Source organism: Vicugna pacos, chromosome 34, assembly GCF_048564905.1.
Source record: "Vicugna pacos chromosome 34, VicPac4, whole genome shotgun sequence".
Classification (NCBI taxonomy): Eukaryota; Metazoa; Chordata; class Mammalia; order Artiodactyla; family Camelidae; genus Vicugna; species Vicugna pacos.
The window spans coordinates 15204270-15223757 of NC_133020.1; the positions used below are offsets into that span (position 1 = coordinate 15204270).

At 46.5% G+C, this 19488-nt stretch overlaps 1 protein-coding gene across 6 annotated transcripts in view; it reads right to left on the reverse strand.

Moving 5' to 3' along the window:
* ETV6 (ETS variant transcription factor 6) overlaps positions 1 to 19488 on the reverse strand; it is a 219180-nt gene that overhangs the window by 13312 nt on the left and 186380 nt on the right. For all 6 annotated transcript variants that reach the window (XM_015235648.3, XM_031670662.2, XM_072954782.1 and 3 more), the window contains 2 exons: positions 18925 to 19059; positions 4291 to 4836 (listed from right to left, as the gene is read on the reverse strand). In XM_015235648.3, coding sequence (XP_015091134.1) covers positions 4291 to 4836; positions 18925 to 19059 — 681 coding nt within the window. The remainder of the gene's footprint in view (positions 1 to 4290; positions 4837 to 18924; positions 19060 to 19488) is intronic.

Consider the following 19488-nt stretch of genomic DNA (forward strand, 5'->3'; position numbering starts at 1 on the left):
AAGAGAAAGCCGAAACAACTTCAATTTTTTTTCCTTTAAAACTTAGCTGTCAATAGCTGAAAACTGAAGCAAGGAGCTTAGCGTGTGCGGCGGCGTACACAAGAGGGCTACTGCCTTACGCCAGCAAAGACACACAGTTTGGCACTGAGAGATGCTGTACCCCGTCACCTAGAAAAATGCCCAGCACACAGGGATACGTGATAATTTTTGCATAAATGAGTGAATGATTTACCTACATCATTCACGTCGGCAGAGCTACGCTTTCTTTTCCTTAGCTGTATTTCATTTATGTTAATGATGCTAGTGTAACCACACTGGACTGGTCTGCAGACAGCCTGCAGCCCAGGACTTAGCTCCCTTATGTCACTTGCCATCATCCCTTCCATTGGCCCTAGGCATGCCTCATTCTCTCAAGTGCAAGCAGTCCCTTGAGAGCGGGTACAGTGTTTTCTGCCTCTGCATCCTCCATTATCGCCTGTAAGTCTGAGCATCCGGCACATCCAAGGAGGCAGCGCTTGGGGAACAGTTTGCCAGAGACGGTTTTCTGTAAAAGGCCAAGCAGTAGGTATTTTAGGCTTTGCTGGCTGTCTGGTCTCTGCCGCAACTCCTCAGCTCCACCAGCACTGCGCCAAAGCAGCCACAGGCAGTCCTAAGTCAACGAGGCGGGGGCCACACGCCTCCAACACTTGACTTACAAAAACAGGCGGTGGCTGATTTGGTTCACAGGCCAGCGTTTCCAGTCCCCGATCAGGAGGAAACAAGTGTGTTGGAAAGAACCCTGGATGGAAGCTTGAGATTGGACTCTTAATGTGTCTGAAGCTCAATTTCTTTGTCTGTCTTGAAATCACCGAGCTCGAAGGATGATTTTCAATATAGACAGAAAACACAGCATCACCCCCGCTACCCTTCTTCAAATTAGGGTGCCCACTGCCAGTTAACACTCTTTGGCTGTGAAACACTGGTGACACAGGCCAGTGAAACTTTTACGGGCTGAGAAAATGTTAGAAAGTGAGAGATGCTGGGCACTGCCCACCCGCCAGCTAAGCACTAGAGGATAATGAACAGGAAAAAAAAGCACAGAAAGAAGCAACTTGCTCACTATTACACATACCATTAAAACAACCAAACAACAGAACCCAGGCATCTGGTCTCACTCTGTCCTATGTTAAACTCTCTCCCCAAAAAGCTAGCCACTCCAACTTGTTAAACTCAACATTCTTTCTTGTTCTTTGAAAAATAAGCAACATGTTCTCTTTAAACAGATCTAATGTGTGGTTTGTATTTAAACGGTCACCTACCTCCTGAATTTCTTTTACTGACTACTTTGTTTTTCCTAAGTAAACTATCATAACTTTGCACGTAATCTGTTAATTGTATGATGTGCCCCAATTTCAGAGAGATTGAAAAAGTGAAGAAGAAAAAGAATTGATGAAATGTGATGGGTTTTTAAGGGACCCAGGTTCTTGAATTTACATTCCATCTGAAATAGAAGCAGCATACTGGGTCTTACCTTGCTCTGGAGTCTTCACCCTCTGGAATGACCGACCACTTTTTCTCTCGTCTCCACTTGTCTGTATTCTAAGCATTCGTCTAAGCCCAGCTAAAAGCCAGTCCCTCCGTGAAGCCTTCCTGACACCCCTACTCCAACCTCCTGCAGGTCTTAACAGGAGTCCTTTGAAGACACCACAAAGTGCACTTGGAGCTAACTGTGTTCACCTCTTCCAGGACACTGATGCTCTTACAAGTCCTCAAACAGCCCATCCCCAGGAGTGCAGGCTCGTGCCGGAAACGCAGGTGTCCAAATGCACAGGTCCAGGAGGACCTGAGCAGATTCTATCTGGGTAAGAATCTGGCTTTACTTTTTGATCCACATTCGTAAGTAACGTATTTATCCACATCCTCTGCACGACACGCAGAGGCACCTTCAAGTACTTACTGTGCTGTACGGAAGTACATTTTCCCATCTAAAAACTGCTTTACAGAGACTGGAAGTACTCTTATGGCTGTTCAGTCATGACAGAACTTAACATTTGTACATAAGAATCACCCAATGAATCCGACCTCCAAGAAACGAAGACTCAGTTCTCCAAGGATCCAGGTAGTCCAAAAAGTCACCAAAAGGAGACAGGACTTCCCCAAATGAAACAAAGAAGCCTGGAGTCATGCTGAGCTCTGTTCAGAGGGACACAAGATCATGTTCGATCCTGTTCCCACCCTCTCTCATTTCACCTTTGAGAAAACCAGTGCCTTTCGGTTACATTAGCTAATCCTGGATTTGGTTAAACTACTGAATACAGACGTATGACGATTATTAAAAGTTTAGAATATATCAGTAGGGTAGCACAATTTTTAAGAGGCTCATATTAAAAAGTTTATAGACCTTCTAAACAAGGGGTAAAAATAGCTCTAAGTCTAAACAACTTAACTTGATACCTGGGGTTTCTCTTCTCCTAAAGAGCCCGCAGCAAAGACAGCATCATGAAGGAGGTGGATAAGACAAATTGTGCTGAGCGAGGCGGGGACTGTCTTGCAGTCCCACCACCCAGCCCCTGGGCGACCCTCTGCTTCTCCAGAGCTCAGCCTCCTCTGCGGTTTCCCCTGTAAGCAACCATCCAGTAACAAATGAAGACAGCAATGACAAGCCACCCGCAGAGCCGCCCTGAGGATTATAAACAAGTAGGAAGTATCTGCCAAATGTCCAGTTACTGCCGTGCAGACCGCGCACAGAACACGACAAGAAGGGCAAACGCGGACAAGAAAGCCCACAACGGGTCCTTGATGTTACTCACAGGGACCTACTGACCCCATCCTTTCTCAACTAGCTGGGGAAGCACACACGTTCTGCCTCACAGGCTCTTTGAAAAGAAAGAACAGGGAATAAAGAAGCATAGTATCTTTTTTTCTCATTTTTTAAAAACTTGCATGTATGTGAAGGTAAAAACAATCACGTGAACCCCTGTGCTTTGACTCATGGCTAACCTTAATTTAGGTGTACCCCACTCCTTCAGGATCATTTTGAATCCAATTGCAAATAGAACATTTCATAGTTTTTTTTAAACCCCTAAGTCACAGTTCTTTGTCCCAACGTCAATGATTTATAAAATTGAGGCAACACTGGAGGTGCCCTTGGGACAAGAGAAAACTCTAGAAACAAGTGCCTTAAATAAAAAAGGGACCACGAGTCAAGGCAGAGGTAGTTAAGGCGGCCGGGAGGACCCATGTTGTCACGCTGTTATGAGCACTGCTCCGTCCTGGGGTTCAGCCTGAGCTCCATCCTGGGGCATCGGCTCAAGGAGGAAGGGGTACTTCTCACCTGCCCCTGAACAGGCCTGACCTCTCTCCTGCCTCCGTGTATTGGACACATAATCACCTTCAGCACTGACCTGCCCCCTTCTTTGACGTAGTCTCTCTACGCTGCTTCTAAAGCACTGAAGCATCCTAGCACACAGGAAGTAATCAATGAATGCTCTTGCAATTGAATGATGGGACAGAGGACTTACTTCCTTCTGCCTTCTATCTCAGTTAGTGGTTTTCACATCTGCCTCTCCCAGTAAATTCCTGAAGGAAATAGCTGTGTTCAATCAGCTCTGTGTCCCCTACCTCCTAATGCATTTATCTGTGCACAGTAGGTGCTCAAAAAGTATCTTTTGAATGGGGGGAGAAACTCTAGGAAAAGCAGTAAGTTGGCCATGAGGTTAGGGGATTAAGCTTCCGGAGCAGGACTTGATGTAAATGATGGGCAGACTAGTAAAAATGCAATGTGGTGATTTTTTCACTGGTTTCTCATCTTAGGGAAGCAAATTTGGGCTTGTCATCATAAAAGTAAAAATTCGGGAGTGGTTTCCTCCGTCCGGATGACCCAGTCACACCTGCCTCCGCTGCCAGAATCCTGCTTTTCTCTCCTCCCCACTCCCCAGGTGAAGGCTGCATGGAGTTGCTGCCCATAGGATGGAGTTACAGGCCTGACTCTGACACAACAGTACTTTATGCTGTGCCTGCTCGTTAATTAGCTACTGGAAACTTCAGGACAGGGCCATTAACATGCTCATAAACCGTCTATTTTAAATGTTTTCGCTTCGCCATGATTCTGCTGCGACTCTCCTTGTAAGCTGGACGTAGGACATTTGTTTCATAACATTTCTGAGGCTCATTAACAACTCCATCCCAGCGGCTCATTAACCAGCCCCCTAGGGATTTTGCCTCCTGCAGGCACAAGCCTCCGTGGCCCTCGCAGAGCCTTGGAGGGCACCTAGCTGGGACCCACGCGGGGTGAGGGGCGCGCTCACGTACCTGCTATCCTCCCGATGGGCATGGCGTGCTCCTCGGGTGGGGAGACGGAGACCATGATGTGGTTCATGTAGGCCAGGTCTTCCCGATGGGAGAGGTTGATGGGTTTCCCTTCCCGGTGCAGCCCGTCCTCGGAGAGCCGGGACTGCTTGAAATCCACGGAGTGCCGGGGGTTCAGGATCAAAGGGTGCATGATGGGGCTGGGCATGAGCTGGATCACCCGCGTGCTCTCCTGCCGGGGGCTGGATGGCTTCTGGTGGGGCTCGGAGGACGGTGGACAGTGGTTATTCTCCATGGGAGACACGGACAGGGGGTAGGGCTCCTGGTGGTTGTTCTCCTGGTGGAGCCTCGGCCCCTGGGCCCTCTCGGCTGGGGAGAGGCGGCGGATCATGTTGTCCATGGGGGACCGGAGGGGCCGCTGCTCAGGGTCAGGAGAGGGCCGGTGATTTGTCGTGATGGGCGATCTGGAACGGTGCAACAGTTCAATGGTGGGTGGGTTGTGGTGGACGTTCTCCACCGACGGCCTCGGGGTCCTCTGGACACAGTTATCTGTGGAGCAGAGGGAAGGACAGTCAGAGACCCCGACGGCCTGGCAGGAGTGGGACCTCACTGTGGTCCTGAAGGTGCTCCCCGTGGAGCATGTGTGGGTGCAGGAGCACGCTTCCTGCCAGGCTGTAGAGTGTCTTTTTCGTCATTTAAAAAAAAAAAAAAAACGAGTGCACATACTTGAAATTCTTTTCCTGCCGATGGACAAGCTAAGAATGTCTACAAACATTCCATTCATCACCTACTAGTGTTTTATAAATACAGGGAAGCCAAATGTTCAGTCTGTCCTTTTGTTACTTGACCTTTCGATGTGGCTTTCAGGGTCCATAAGGGTTTCTCTCTAGATGCTTCTGCTGCTTGACATTTTCATAACCAAATTTTTATATTCTTTACCTCCAGGAATTGTTGGTATTAATGATGATGATAATAAAGCAATGACTATATCCTACAGACTGGATTATATTATACAAAATTTACAACATTCCTATGTAGGAGATACTACCTACCATTACTCCCATTTTACAGGAGAGAAAATGGAGGCATAAAGAAGTTAAGCAAGTTACTCAAGGTCACCCAGCTACTCAGGAGATTACAGCCAGACTCCACAGATTCTAGAACCTTCTGCACCAATTACAGTATCTGCTACTTTGCTATGTAGAAACCGGGGCTGGGTTGGGGGAGGGAGTCACAGCAAAACCTGCTCTAAGCAAGAACACTGGGTCGAATTTACAGAATGACCATCTTGTTGTACTTGAAAGGACATTTAGGATCATCTTGTTTCTGAGTACACAGTCCCTACACATGGTCAGACAGGTAGAGTTAAGTAAGGAGAAGGAGGGATGGACACCCCTACTAACGCCTCCACTCCAGCCCACTGAACTTTCAAGCTGGAGGCATCTGAACAAGGCTGACATCTGAAGTGTACACAGCTCGGCAGCAGAAGTAGCTCCATGGGCTGGTCTGAGGGAGGGACCAGCATACACGTGGTTGTGGGAGTCCTGCTAAGCGTCAGAAGGACAGAAATCGCCCTCCAGAAGTGGAGCTTTCTACAGACCTCATGCTTATCTTAATGACGTGTCACTGGCCACATCTGTTCCCAGAGCTTCTCCCCAAAAGGATGTGCATGCTTGCAGGTGTCTGTTCTGGTCAGAGACTTGTCCATGATTCTAAATAAATTAAGTCAAAGATATCTCCTTTGTCCATTATGACAATACCTACATGAAAAACATATAAAGGGGATGTGGGAATCTCAGGGCTGGTACACAGAGAAAAAGGTAGTGGCTTCCTAAAGTTTCACACAGGGTTAACAGGAAAATGAGGACTCCACTAGATCTTACCAGTCATGAGACAGTGAACAAAAGAAATATTGTTCATGATCATTAAAACATCATCTGCTTGAAGGCAAAGGGTTTATTTTGTAACCACTGTGTAACATGCTGCCATGAATTTAAAAGTGCTAATCGTTGGAATAGCTATCACAGGAGACTGGTTTAATAAATTATAGTGTATCTCTAACCGATGGAGGACTACGCAGCTATAAAATGGAATGAGGATCGCAGTATTCTGTTAAGGCCTGGGCTCCAGGCTCTGTGGTTAGATGAGCAAAGAAGGGTGAAGTACTTATGGACTTGCAACCACTTTTCTCATAAAGGGGAAGGGGATTCCAGTTTCAGTAATTGCAGAGTGGCCAGTATCAGACCAACTTTCCTACATACAGAAATTATAGAATCTGGATAAAATACATTTATAAAAGTTATTTGAGGGTCCCGGAGAAAACTGAAGGAGATTTGACTTGAAAGAAGGGAACTTCCCAGAGTGAGATCCAAATTTATACAGCTTCCACCTCGAGGGCCCTCCCCAGTCCATGTAGCGTAGGGCGGCTAGAAATGAACAGAAAGTTGCTTGGGATGTCAAGGAGTAGAGCGTGAAGCTGCCAGAGGGGTGGTGGGGGGAACAGAGAGAGAGAGAGAGAGAGAGAAATTCCACAAAGGAGGGAGCCTCAGAGGAAGTGGTCACTAACTGGCACATAAAGTTCCCTCAAATCCTTAACATGTGCTCCTGAACAGCACACTTGCAGAGGGAACTCCAAGGAGCTCAGTGAAAGGGCAACAGCTGGATGGTTCAAAGATACGAGCAGAAAGCTCAGCTGCTGGCTGTTGTACTGGAGAGAGAGTTGACTTTGAGTTCTATTAAGGAAGGTTCTGTAAACACCTTAGGCTATTTATTACCCTAGAATGGCCACACCTTAGGAGTAAGGACTATGCTCTGCGACAGAGCCTGAGGACTAGAAGCAAAACTGAAACAGATCTCCCCTAACCAAATATAAGACGAAGCCTCCAAAATTCAGAGTAACTAGTTAGTCATTTAACTGCCTCCTAGCATGAAAAGCAACACTCTTCAGAGGAATATAACATAATCCAGAGTCTCTACAACGTGTCATCCACAATATTCAGCATCCAATAAAGATTTTCAAGACATGTGAACAGACAGATAATGTGACCCATATTCAAGAGGTCAGTCAACAGAAATAGACTCAGAGATAATCTAGATGTTGGAATGAGCAAAAAACTTTAAAGTAGCTATTATAAATACGTTCACGCACTTAAAGAAAATGATGGTCATAATGAGTGATAACAGATGAAGACTATCAGAAGAGAAATGGGAACTAAAAAAAAAAAGACAGCACATGAAATAAAATATTGGACTGAATGCACTTAACAGCAGATTGGAGATAGAAGAAACAGTCAGTAAATTCAAAGATCAGTGAAAATAATATAGTAAACAATAAAATAAAACAATGTAATAAAAACACACAAATCTTCAGTGACAACATTAAATTGTCTAAAAGAAGCGTAACTGGAGTTCAAGAAGGAGAAAACAGAATGGGGCAAAAAAAAATTGAAGTAATACTAGCCATGTTGCTCCCAAATTTGTTAACAACAACAATAATAAACAAAAACTTAAAGATCCAAGAAGCTCAGCGAATCCCAAGCAGGATAAAGACAATGAAAGCCACATCCAGGCACAGAGTCAAACTGCTGAAAACCAACAATAAAATCTTGAAAGCAATTGGAGGGGGAAAAATTACACCATATACAGGGGAAAAGTTATACTAACTATATAGCTAACTTCCTTTTTCAGCACCTGGAAACAGTGTACAAGCATGTGCACGAGAAAGAGATGAATGGAGACCTCTAGACTGAAAGAGACTGAAGAGACACGTCAACCTTGCAATGTATAGAGACCCTTGCTTAGACTGTGAGTCACACAAACTGTAAAAATACTACTGAGATATTTGGAAAAATGAACATTAACAGACAATCAGATGATGCTGAGGAACTATTAGTTTTCAAGTGATGTGATGGCTCTGTGATTATGACTTTAAAAAGGGACTTAAAGTGCTTAATCAGCCTTGCAAGGGTACAAGTTGGGATGACAATGACTAACTTCCTCACTTTAACCCGAATGCAAATAAATGCTTACAGGGTACTGAAGAGGTCCACAGAGTTAACGTTAATGGCTGAGATTATTAGTTTGATAGAAATGATCTGCAATCTTTTGGGAATGAGTTTTCTTTACATAGCTAATTTAGATCTCAATTCCGCCAGCCACAAAAATGAATTTATCTTTTGTCCACGGTTCGCTTTTCATTTGTCACAGAATATGATCGTCATAAGCAATATTTAAGACAGTTGCATTTTGAAGTTTCATATATTTTCTTCTAAATGCCATTTACAGAATGTCTGCCTTTCCTTAAAAGCTTATTAAGGTTTAAAAATACTTAAGGCTGATGAAGTCCGTGTACTGAGAAATCCTATTTCCTGAATCCATTTCCCGTTTCACAGATTTCAAAAAGGACACAGGCGTTGGCCAGCAGTCTGGTTACCTGGCGGGCTTTTTTTGATGTCCTGGGCGGCGAGGCTTAGGGGATGGGTGTGCACTCAGGGCAAGCCTTAGGAAGTCTGGGAGGACTATGAAAGGAAGAACTTTCATGCCAAGGGTAAAAGAGGAACTGATGTAATGTCCTGGAGAGATTTCACTCTCTGTTCCTGCCCGGATTTGGGGAACAATGAAGGAGGGAGACAGTGCTCTGGATAATCCAACTCAGATTTTACTTTTAACTCAGGATCTGGGCAGAAACGGGACTTGGAGGCGCTTGATTTATTTACTTCTCTGCAGACACCACCGAAAGAGGAAGTACTTGATGAAGCTGATAACATTAATGCTGGAGAACTGGATCCGAGGGCATTTAATTCCAGGCTCCTGGTGGTCTGGGCACAACCACTGTCAAGGCTGAAAGGCCTGCAACGAGCCCTTCCAAGCTTTGTTTTCAGTTCGCAAAAGCACGCGCCCACGTATGGAGTGGGCTCTGACGCTGCTACCCTGTCGCCTGCTGCCTCTGTTATTGTAAGTTGGCAGCAGGGTATGGAAACTTATGAGACCAGAGCCGGCAGGCAGAGAAGCTCCGGACACAGGAAATGCACTGAGCGGACAGTGGGTGCATTAAATCCCCCAGATGTAGGAGTCTTCTGTCTAAAACAAGAAGATTTTTTTTTCAGTCTGGCCTTGATGTCTGGGTTTGTTCTTGGTGAATTGCCCAGCTGGAAAACTGGGAAATTATCCACATCGCCCTTGGTCTGAAGGTCTTGATAGTGGAGGGGAACACACAGGGAAGAGAGGACAAGCCACATGTAATTGGTCAGTGTGGGCCTGGAAGGAGGGGTGGGGAAGACCCTGGACCAGTAGGGACCTCATTCTGATTGAAAGTGTTTTCTGATCCCAAACCTTTCTCTTGGTAGACCTCTTTTAAGACACAAATAATCCCTTCTTGCTACCAAACAGCCCCAAATAAATCACTACTTTAAATGTGATGATTACAAAGAAAGGCCTGCTTTCTTTTCTCATCCTCTTCCCTTTCACTTATTAGAAAAGTCTCTCTACTTAAAATTCATTGGAATTTGATCCAATTTGATCATGTTATAAATAGTGGACAACTGATAAACCTAAAAAACAAAAACAAAATGCTGCCTTTGGTTAATTAAAGCCACGGGTTTTGACTAGGAAATTTCCAGGGTAGAGCAAAGGCTAACATCGAGTTTCTGTCTCTCACACCAGGATCCCGTTTCCCCATCACATTTTCCCTGCGGTCATGGATGATGGTAAGGGAAGCTAGTCAGGGAGACGCAGAGCAACAGGTCACTCTCATCACCCTCAGTGAACTGTGTTCCACACTTTTCTGGAAAAAGCCATTTCCCAGCATAATTCTGTAAAAGATTACTAGGAACCATGAATGATATAAAGATAAAAATGAAAGGTTCTAGGTCTTGAGACGGAATCCAAAATAGATTCCATATACAAACTCAGGTTTTATGACTCCTGGTCGTGAGCTGACTTGTGCCTCCCCACCTCACCCTAGCCTAAAATTCATAGGTTGAAGTCCCGACCCGAGCACCTCAGAACGTGACATTACTTGGAAAAAGGGTCACTGCAGATGTAATTAGGTCAGATGAGGTCATACTGGAGTAGCGCGGGCCCCCCTCCCGTGTGGCTGGTGCCCTGATGAAAAGGGGAATTTGGACACACAGATGTGCACACGCTGCATGTCTGGAAGGGCGATGTTCTGCCACACAGTCATCGCAATGTGAATGGAAGCAAAGAACTTTCAGCGATGCCAACCATATCTGAGGCAGTGTCTCAGATGCAGAATATGCAGAGTAAGGAAATATGGGCCGTGCTCTCAGGGACCTCATAGTCTCCTGGAGAAGGCAGATACATCAAAAAGCAACAAAAGGCTACAGGTGCTGAATTGAGAGTCGGTACACACAGTGGGTAAGCCACACAAAGATGAAAGCACAGCTCTCAAAGCCAAAGATCACCAAAGATTGGTGATCAAACCACAGGAAGCTGGCAGAGAGACACACGACAGATTTTTCCCTTGCAGCCCTCAGAAGGAACCGGTCCTCCCATACCTTGATCTTGGACTTCCAGCCTCCAGAACTGTGAGATAGTAAGTATCTGTTAAGCCCAGGGTCTGTGGCGGCCCTAGCAAACCAACATGCCTCCTACCGCCTTTTCCAGAGGTTCAGCCGAGACTTTCCACTGACCCTCTGCCCGCCCATCTCAGGGTTTCCGTTCTCACTGAATTCCCTTGTCACACTCGGCTGTCGCTGAATTCCCTTGTAGGGTCTGAGAAGAACACTGCCCTAATCTGGAGTGTATGATTCACAGAAGTCCGAGGTCCTAAACAATAAATCCTCCGGAAGCTCCCAGAATTTTATAAACATTTGGTGAAAGAGGCTGAAAGAAACAAAACAGGTGACTTGCAGGACCCGGAGGCTTAACCTCCATCAAGGTGGGTGGACGGGCTCCACGCGGGCCACCTCTGCCGGGGCTCAGAGCAGACGGCGTGGGCACGTCTACACCGGCTGCAGAGGAGGCTTCATGCTCCTGGCTGGAAGCTGGCTCTGCTCTTTGTAGGCGGTCTAGAGGAGCCTCCCTCGGCCTCAAGAAAGGCCCTTCGAAGAAGTGAATGAAGAAATCAAGGGGTCAGTTTCAGATGAGCCCTGGGGAGGTAAACCCTGTGAGCTGTTTCTAGGGAGGGGGCACAAAGATAAGGCCGAGGGATGTCGGGGAGGGGACAGAGCGGGGTAAAGTCAGCTGAGAGCTTCCTTCTCTGGAGCTGAACCCTAACTGCCCTGCCCCCCTTATCTCAAAGGAATCAGATGGCATTTCCTGGGGGGTAAGAGGAAGTTTCTTGAAGGGCTTCCTGGTTATCCTGGGAGAATTATTCCTGTGGATTAGGGATCTCTTGCCTCTAACACTTTTGACGCACAGAGCAGGCTAGCCCCGGGGTAAGAGCTGCCCCGTACCCCTGGAGGAGGTCAGAGGAGGCGGGGAGCTGAACGGGTCCTCCTGGAAGTAGGTTCATGGTCCAGACGGATGGAAAGCGGCTCTCTACACCATCAGTGCCCACCATGGCCCCCTCACAACCAAATGCTGCATGGGAACAGGGTCAGAGAGTAAGAGGTCATGATATCCAGGGGGCAAAGCAGGAAGACTAGGCCTTGGAGAGGAGGAAAAAGAAGAGGGAAATGAGGTCTAGTGCGGGGGACAGGGTTACCAGGCTCTGCCACCAGGGACAACAGGAAGTTCTGGTGGGACCTCATTACCTCCTGCCAGAGTCAAGAGTCACAGAGATGAAAGGGCCACCAAAGAATTAATCTCAGAGTTGCTCAGTGTGAGAGGAGACAGCCAGGTTAACAGAAAGGTTCCAAAGGGTCACAGAGGACCTACCCTGTGCCAGGCACCGCGGGTAACACAAAGTACAGGCACCACTCATTTTCAAAACAGGCTGCATCCTGCATTAAGGATGGCACTTCAAATATATTCTCCCTTAGAAACAATGCCAGAGATTAACCACGTGCCCAATTAGCCACGAAGAAGTCCTAGGACAATGGTGCGAGTAGGCAGGAGGCCCTCCCTATGTCCAGATGCACAAGTCTGGTGTTTGCACAAAGTATGTGCCTTTGCAATAATGTGAATGGTTAAGAAAACTGAGTTGGAGGTAAGGAAAACAACTACTGCACAATGATGTGACTATACCTAACACTACTGAATCATGTACCTAAATATGGTTAAGATGGTAAATGTTATGTGTATTTTATCACAATTAAATTTTTTTTAAGTTTAAAGAAAAGAAGAAAAACTCCAATTGAATAGAGGTAAGAAATAGCAAAAAATAATAACACACAGCATTTATCGACAGATGCTGTCCTAAGGGCATTTCCCGTATTAACTTGATCCTTCCTTACATCGATCGTATTCGATAGGTCCTGCTATTTCCTTCTTGTACAGATGAAAACGAAGACACAAGGAAGTTAAGGAACTTGCCCAAAGTCACACGGCTGCTGAACTAGGGAGCTGGGATTTGAAGCCGGTGGTCTGGATCCAGAGTGCACACACACGCCATTATGGTCTCCGGCTCCTGAGCATCACACCGTTAACATGTGTAACAAAGATGCCAAACCCGGGCCAACAGCCTTCTTGACGCTTCAGTCATCAATGTGATTCCAGCAAGACTAGAAAATCGGGGTGGTTTTTACAACCAGTAATAGGATGTGGCCTGAGCAGATGACAACCTCAACTACCCTGGTGTCTGCTCAGTCACTGTCCTGGGGGGCTGGCTTTCAAGGAGGGACCCACACAAGGGGCAGGTCCAGGGGCACGAAGCCAGCGCTTCTGCTCTCAGAGGCCAGTGCCTGACTCGGCCCCACGTGTCTCACAGGCTGGAAGACTGCTGTCCTGTTAAGTCCATTCATCCTGGGGCAATCAAGGACCTACACGGGTTAATTCAGTCCAATTTAGTATGAGTTTTTGAATCATTAACTGAAGACACACCTTGAAGTCTCGAAAGTTATCTCTGACTTTTCTTTTTGGTTTAAACTTGGCAGTTTCCAGTACAGGTGGTCCCCAGCTTACGATGGTTCGACTTGATTATCTTTCGACTTTACAATGGTGGGAAAGTAATAATGCATTCGACAGAAACCACAGCTCAGGTTTTGAATTTTGATCTTTTCCCAGGGTTAGCGATACACAGGACGACACGCCCTCGTGATGCTGGGCTGCGGGCAGAGCCGGCGGGCGGCCAGGCGATCACAGCCGTGGACAGTGGGTACTGTTCTGTACCCAGACAGCCATTCTGTTTTCCACTTTCAGTACAGTATGCCATAAATGGCACGAGCTGCTCAACACTTTATTATAAAATAGGCTTCTTGTTAGATGACTGTGCCCAACCGTAGGCTAATGGAAGTGTTCCGCGCATGTTTAAGGCAGGCTAGGCTAAGCTGTGCCATTCGGTAGGTTAGGGGTATTAAATGCATTTTTAATGTAGGATATTTTCAACTTATGATGGGTTTGCTGGGCATATCCCCATCGTCAGTCTAAGAAGATCTGTGCTATGAAGCAGAGAAACTATAAGCAGGAGTGCTGAGACCCACCCCAGTCAGGGGACCTGGTCTTGGCAGCCTAATCTCCATAATTTCTCCGTAATTCTTCTGCTCATTGTTTGCCCTATTTGCAGCGTGCCTGCACACACAGAGAATTAAAAACCTTATTTCATCCGGCTCGTTCATGGTGCAGTGGAGTGGACACAGGCAATGGAGCCAAGCAGACCTGGGGTTCAGTCTGAGCCTTGCTCTTTCGTAGCGGTGTGATTTGGAGGCGTGCTACTTTGCCACCAAAAGCCTCCATTCCCTCATCTACAAAGCGGAAATAATATTACCTGGTTTATAGGGTGGTTGTGAAGATTAAATGATGTAAACATGCAAAAGCTTAGAACAGGGCCTGGCACCCAGCGAGGACCCAATAAATGCTAGCTATTATTTTGTTATTAGGGGGAGGATTCATACACCTCATCTCCATTAATTATCTCATTAAAATTGTATACGATTTCCTTCCTCCAAAGCAGTCTTCGGGCGCTTGAATTTGGTGGGCGGTGGGGGGGGGACATGGGAGGGGGTGGATATTTCCCTCAAAAAAGCAATCATATAAATGAAACTTTTGTGGGCCATCCCAGAATACAGGCCACCCTCCCCACCCTCCACGAAGAAATGATTTCTCTCTGCTACCTGGGCCGTGACCTTGGGCTAGTTGTAAGGAGAACTGAGAACAGCAGTATTTCGACACCTGAAATCTCTCATCATTACTTCCAACGTCCATGTCCACCCAGTGACGAAGAGCTGCCCCAGAACAGAACTTTCACTGGGAACTGTGTCCACTGTGGTAGAAACAGTCACAGCAGAGCAGGGCTGAAGGCCTTCAAATTCAAGTGATTAAAGATCACCTCCCAGTCTCTCGGATGGGGCACGGGAGAGGGTGGCACTGGAGAGCTGAAGCTAGGGGAGGGTCCCCCCAAGAGGTCGTGAGATGAGAACATTTGAGAAATACAGATCTCGACTCTCTTGCCTAGAGATGTGTGCGGGTCCAGTCTGGCAGGGGTGATTGATCCCAGTCAGAGACCAGCCCGGACTGGAAACACATTTTAAGGAATCACTATTCAAGTAGTTCTAACACCAAAGGGCCAGTGGCAATCGAATATATCCTTTGGGACAAAAGCTTCTCTTTTCATTGTCCCATGGGAGCCAAAAGTAACTGATTTTGGAATCAAAAGACGTTGATATCGCAACTGTGTGTGATCAAATCAGTTCATTTTTTTTTTTTCAAATGAGTTCATTTTATAACCATTGGCTGGTCTGAAACTTCTCAAGCTCTTTTGTCTCCTGGTTTTGGTGAAAGCCAGCGGTCTCCTTCCTCCCCAGCTACCTACCTGCTATCTAACTAATGCATATCATGCAGATAAAATGGGTCCCCCACAATCCAAGAAGAAGAATCTATTTAAAGTGAGGTCTTCATTGTGAAACAAGTGAATGAATGACTCTAGGTTTGACTACTAAGAGGGGTAACGTCATCAACAGTTCCTGACAAGAGGAGATAAATGAGAAGAGATTTTCTGAGCATCATCAGACAGGACACTATGTTACGCTTTTCTGGATTTTAGCTGCCCACAACCCTAAAAGTAGAGAATGTGTCTTATTCATCTTCGTATCACCCAGGGAGACTCAGCTTTTGGACAGAATGTTAGGATTTGAGAGTGCTAAGATCTGAGACCATTTGGTCGAATCTTGTCTTATAACTTGGGAGTCTAAGGGCCAGAAAAAAGAGAAACTGAGCCCTTATGACTCTTCTGGCAGAAGGGAAGGACAGAACCTGGTTTCCTGACGTCTCGAGCTCAGTCTTTAAAAAAATTGATCTAAGCTGACCAGGTGTCCCAGTTTGTCATGGACAGTCCTGGTTTATGTCTATCGTCCTAATTCATTTACTGATCTCACTGTCATAAGTGTCTTGGTATGGATGAAAAAGTACAAGGTTATTGTAATTATATAATATTGCCTCCCCTTCCCATAACTAGGTAAGGGGAAAGAGTGGAAATGCTGATTCCCCAGGACCGAGGTGGGAATCTGAGTATCACTTTGCTCAAGGCATGACTCAACTTCAGAACAGTGTGCATCGTAGAGATAATGAATGTTTACAAAATAAAGGGTTCGAATTAGTATAATAAAGGGTCATACTTCCCAGAAGGGGGCCTCTGACCTAACACCAACCTCCTAGCCTCTGGCACTGCCACGTGGCTGCTAGTCTGAAAGGCGAGATTTCAGTGTAGCGTACTCACACGGGATATCTGCGGGGAGCGGCTGCTAGATTAAACAAGGTATGTTTGTACTGTGATATGAATCCCATTGTGAAATTATGAATGTCTGAACTGGTTAAGTCAGTGGCAGTGACGAGGTGAGGTCACAGGGTGGCTGAATGCAGCTTTGTGTGCACTCGCCTCCCCGTGCCAGCCTGCTGAGGGGCTGAGTGGGTCCTCTGGAGCGTTCTCCTTCCACTCTGGGATACTGGTCTCTGTGCCAAGTCAGCAGCAACATACTTTTCATACTGTATCCCCAGTTACGTAAAATAGACCACTGGGGATGTAGTATTGGATGCTTATAATTTCCATTTACAAACTGTTCTCCCCGCCTCCTTCCCGGGTCAGATCTTCCTGTACGTTAACATATGCCTGTATGAATGTGTTACCATTCACGATATAACAGGATCGATTCCAGAGACAATTTATGTGGAGCTGGGTCTTTTCTTTTTGATGGAGAAGACGGGAAAGAGGTGGGAGGTGGCCGAAGGTGGGGAACTTGTCCTGATCCATTCATCTCTCTCGTTGGTCCCTCGGTCACCAACGGCACCCATATATCTGGAGGTCTGGGGGCCGCCAGCCCCTTCCTATCACCTCCTGGCCTGGTACAGCTCTTCTCACCTGATACCACCTGACAAAGACCCATGCTTCCTTTCTGTGTCCACCTGCTCATGTGAGAGCAGGTGGAGGAGCAGCGGAGCTGGGCACGTAGCGGAATCACGTTTCCTGGCTGACCACTTCACAGAATGGTCTCTGAGAACACACTACTTTTAAGAGCAGGTCTGATGTGTATGTATATGCATGACTGGGACACTGTGCTGTACACCAGAAAGGGACACATTATAACTGATGGTACTTCAATTGAAAAAAAGAAAAAGAAAGAGAAGGTCTGAAGCAGAGCTAACTGGTCCACAGGGCAATGCAGCCCTTGACCTTGCGCTCAGTTGGCTCCGTCCTTTTACCTCCTGATCTCACCACTGCCAATGACAGAGCACTGGAGAGCACGGCTCATTAGGGCGCTGGCGGTGGCATGTCGTTATTTACTCAGTTGGCGAGGAGCTCAGAGAGGAGCCAGCGTTCTCTACTGACCAGCTCCTGCCAGTGAGAAGCACAACAGACACACCTGCTCAGGAGTCAGATCAGGCCGAGGGGAGCGCAGGAAGGGCTTGTCCTGACCATAAGCCTCCAATCACACCAGAGAATCAAACGGGGAATAGAATTCCAAATGGGATTGTTTTTTAACAATGAAGAGAGAGAGAGAGACCTGAGAGAGAGAAAACCCAACCCATCACACACCTTTTGCACCTAAACATCTTCAGGCTGGGTAATCTGATTCCTGCCTTCCCGTCCAGCTTCAGTAAACCCACTCCTCTCCTCGGGGGTAGCTGGTGGCTGTTACGCAAGCTGGAAGTGCACAGGCCAGAAAGAGTAAAAGAACGGAGAATGGAACTGGGGGAGGGAGGCGGCTGCTAAGTTTAGAAAGGGTAAAGCTAGAGGAAGACAGGACAGAGGAGCAGGCGGGGAGCCTGCAAGGGACGCTCACTTCTTCTCCATCATGGAAGCGAGGGGGCCTGCTGAGAAACACTTGGCACACGGAACCCTAGGTCGGGTGGCCCGGAGTCACGCTCTGTTTTGTGAAGTGTTAATTAAGAAAACAAATAACTTCTCCCTTTTTAATTTGCTGACGGCAAAACAAAAAAGAGTCCTGCTCTGCGGGATGATCAATCAATTTATGGAAATGTCCCTAAAAAACCCAGGTTTTAAGACCTCTTGTAATCTGGTCCTCAGAAAAAAGTACAAGTTTAAAAGAATTACTTCGGGTCCCTACTCCGGGCAAGAAGATGTGGTCCAAATGCCCCTCAGAGGCACGACGCATCACTGTTCTGCAGAATAGGGAGTAAAAGAAGATTTTTATGCCCTATTTCTGTACCCAAACACCTGCTGTGGAACTCTGTCCAGGGCCACCATTCCATTCTGGTCTTTTGTTCTGTTTTCTACCAGGTTTGATGCTGAGCACCGTAACTCACAGGAAAAGAGCAGCACCTGGCACACCTGAACTAAGCACTCATAGTGAGTCCACTGCAGGTCACCACCTTTGGGGCGTGAAGAGGAGACTTCTGGTCCACTGCAGAGTTCACAGGGTTGGGGTCTCTTTTCTCCCTCCAGCTTATGTTACCTCCCTGCTCAAAAACCTTCAATGACTCCCTGTTACTTTCCTCCATAGCCCAGATATCAGAATCCTCCCCATTTTGGTTCTAATCTTACCTCCTTGGACCCGTTCTGCAACAGCAAAATCTCGATCACTGTTGCAGTAGGGTGATGGCACACAGGGTTTTTTTTTAGTTAATTCTCTCTATTTGGGGTTTGTTTGAAATTTTTCATAATCAAATTATCATAAGATAATCTCTACAACCCAAGTCAGCTGACAGCTCTCTGTTCCAAGGACTTACTCCATCCTGGAATGTTCTCCACTTCATCCCAGCTTATCAAAATCTTTCAAGGAACTGGATCTTCAAGAAACCCTCCAGAGCCACCTCCTTCATGAAGCTGTACCTGGATATAACCCCACTTCCACCGTCTCTTTACGGTGCCTTTACTCTTTGATACTTACGTGAATAGCTAACCCTTTCCTTCCCCTAGGTTGTGAGTTGCAGAGAACCAAGAACAGATCTGACTCATCTTGGCATTTCCCCCAGGGTCTCAAACACAGTCAGCCCTCAACAAACGTTTGTTGACTGAAAAATGAATCACATGAATAAGAACAACTTATCAAAGGAACAGCTGAACCTCTGGGATTTGTCTATGACTCAGGCAATGAGAGAGAAGCCTCCTCGGTACCTTCTTACCTTCTTCGTGGTTCTGGTGCAGGATGACTTCCGGCTGCGTGTGTATCGAGTTTCCGGGGTGGAAGAACGGTGAGAAAAGAATCCGAGGTTTCCTCTGCTTCAGAATATGCTGAAGGAGTTCATAGAGCACATCACCTGGAAAGAAAAAGGAAAGAGGAATCAAGAAAGGGGAACAGCTTGTTCAACAACCATCTGAGCTTTGACACTGTGCTGGGCACGGGGCACAATGGTGAGGAAGACATGTCTGCCCCCTGCCCACGTGATCTTACAGGGGACAGCAGGTGGCACTGAGAAGGTCAGAGCCATGCGGCTTTTTCTTTTGAACTTTTTTGATTATGAAAGTCATATACGAAAAAAAGTATAAAAAAATGCAGGAAGCCACAAAGAAAACAAAAATCACCTATAATCCTATCCCTTAGAGACACAAGCCCTGTTAATACTCTCTACAGTACTGCAGAGTTACACAGTCAGAACCAGGATCATCATGGTTTATTATCTCTCCTTTTCCCTCCATACGATGTAACTGTTTTACTAGCTGCATTATAACAGCCCGTCACTGGGATG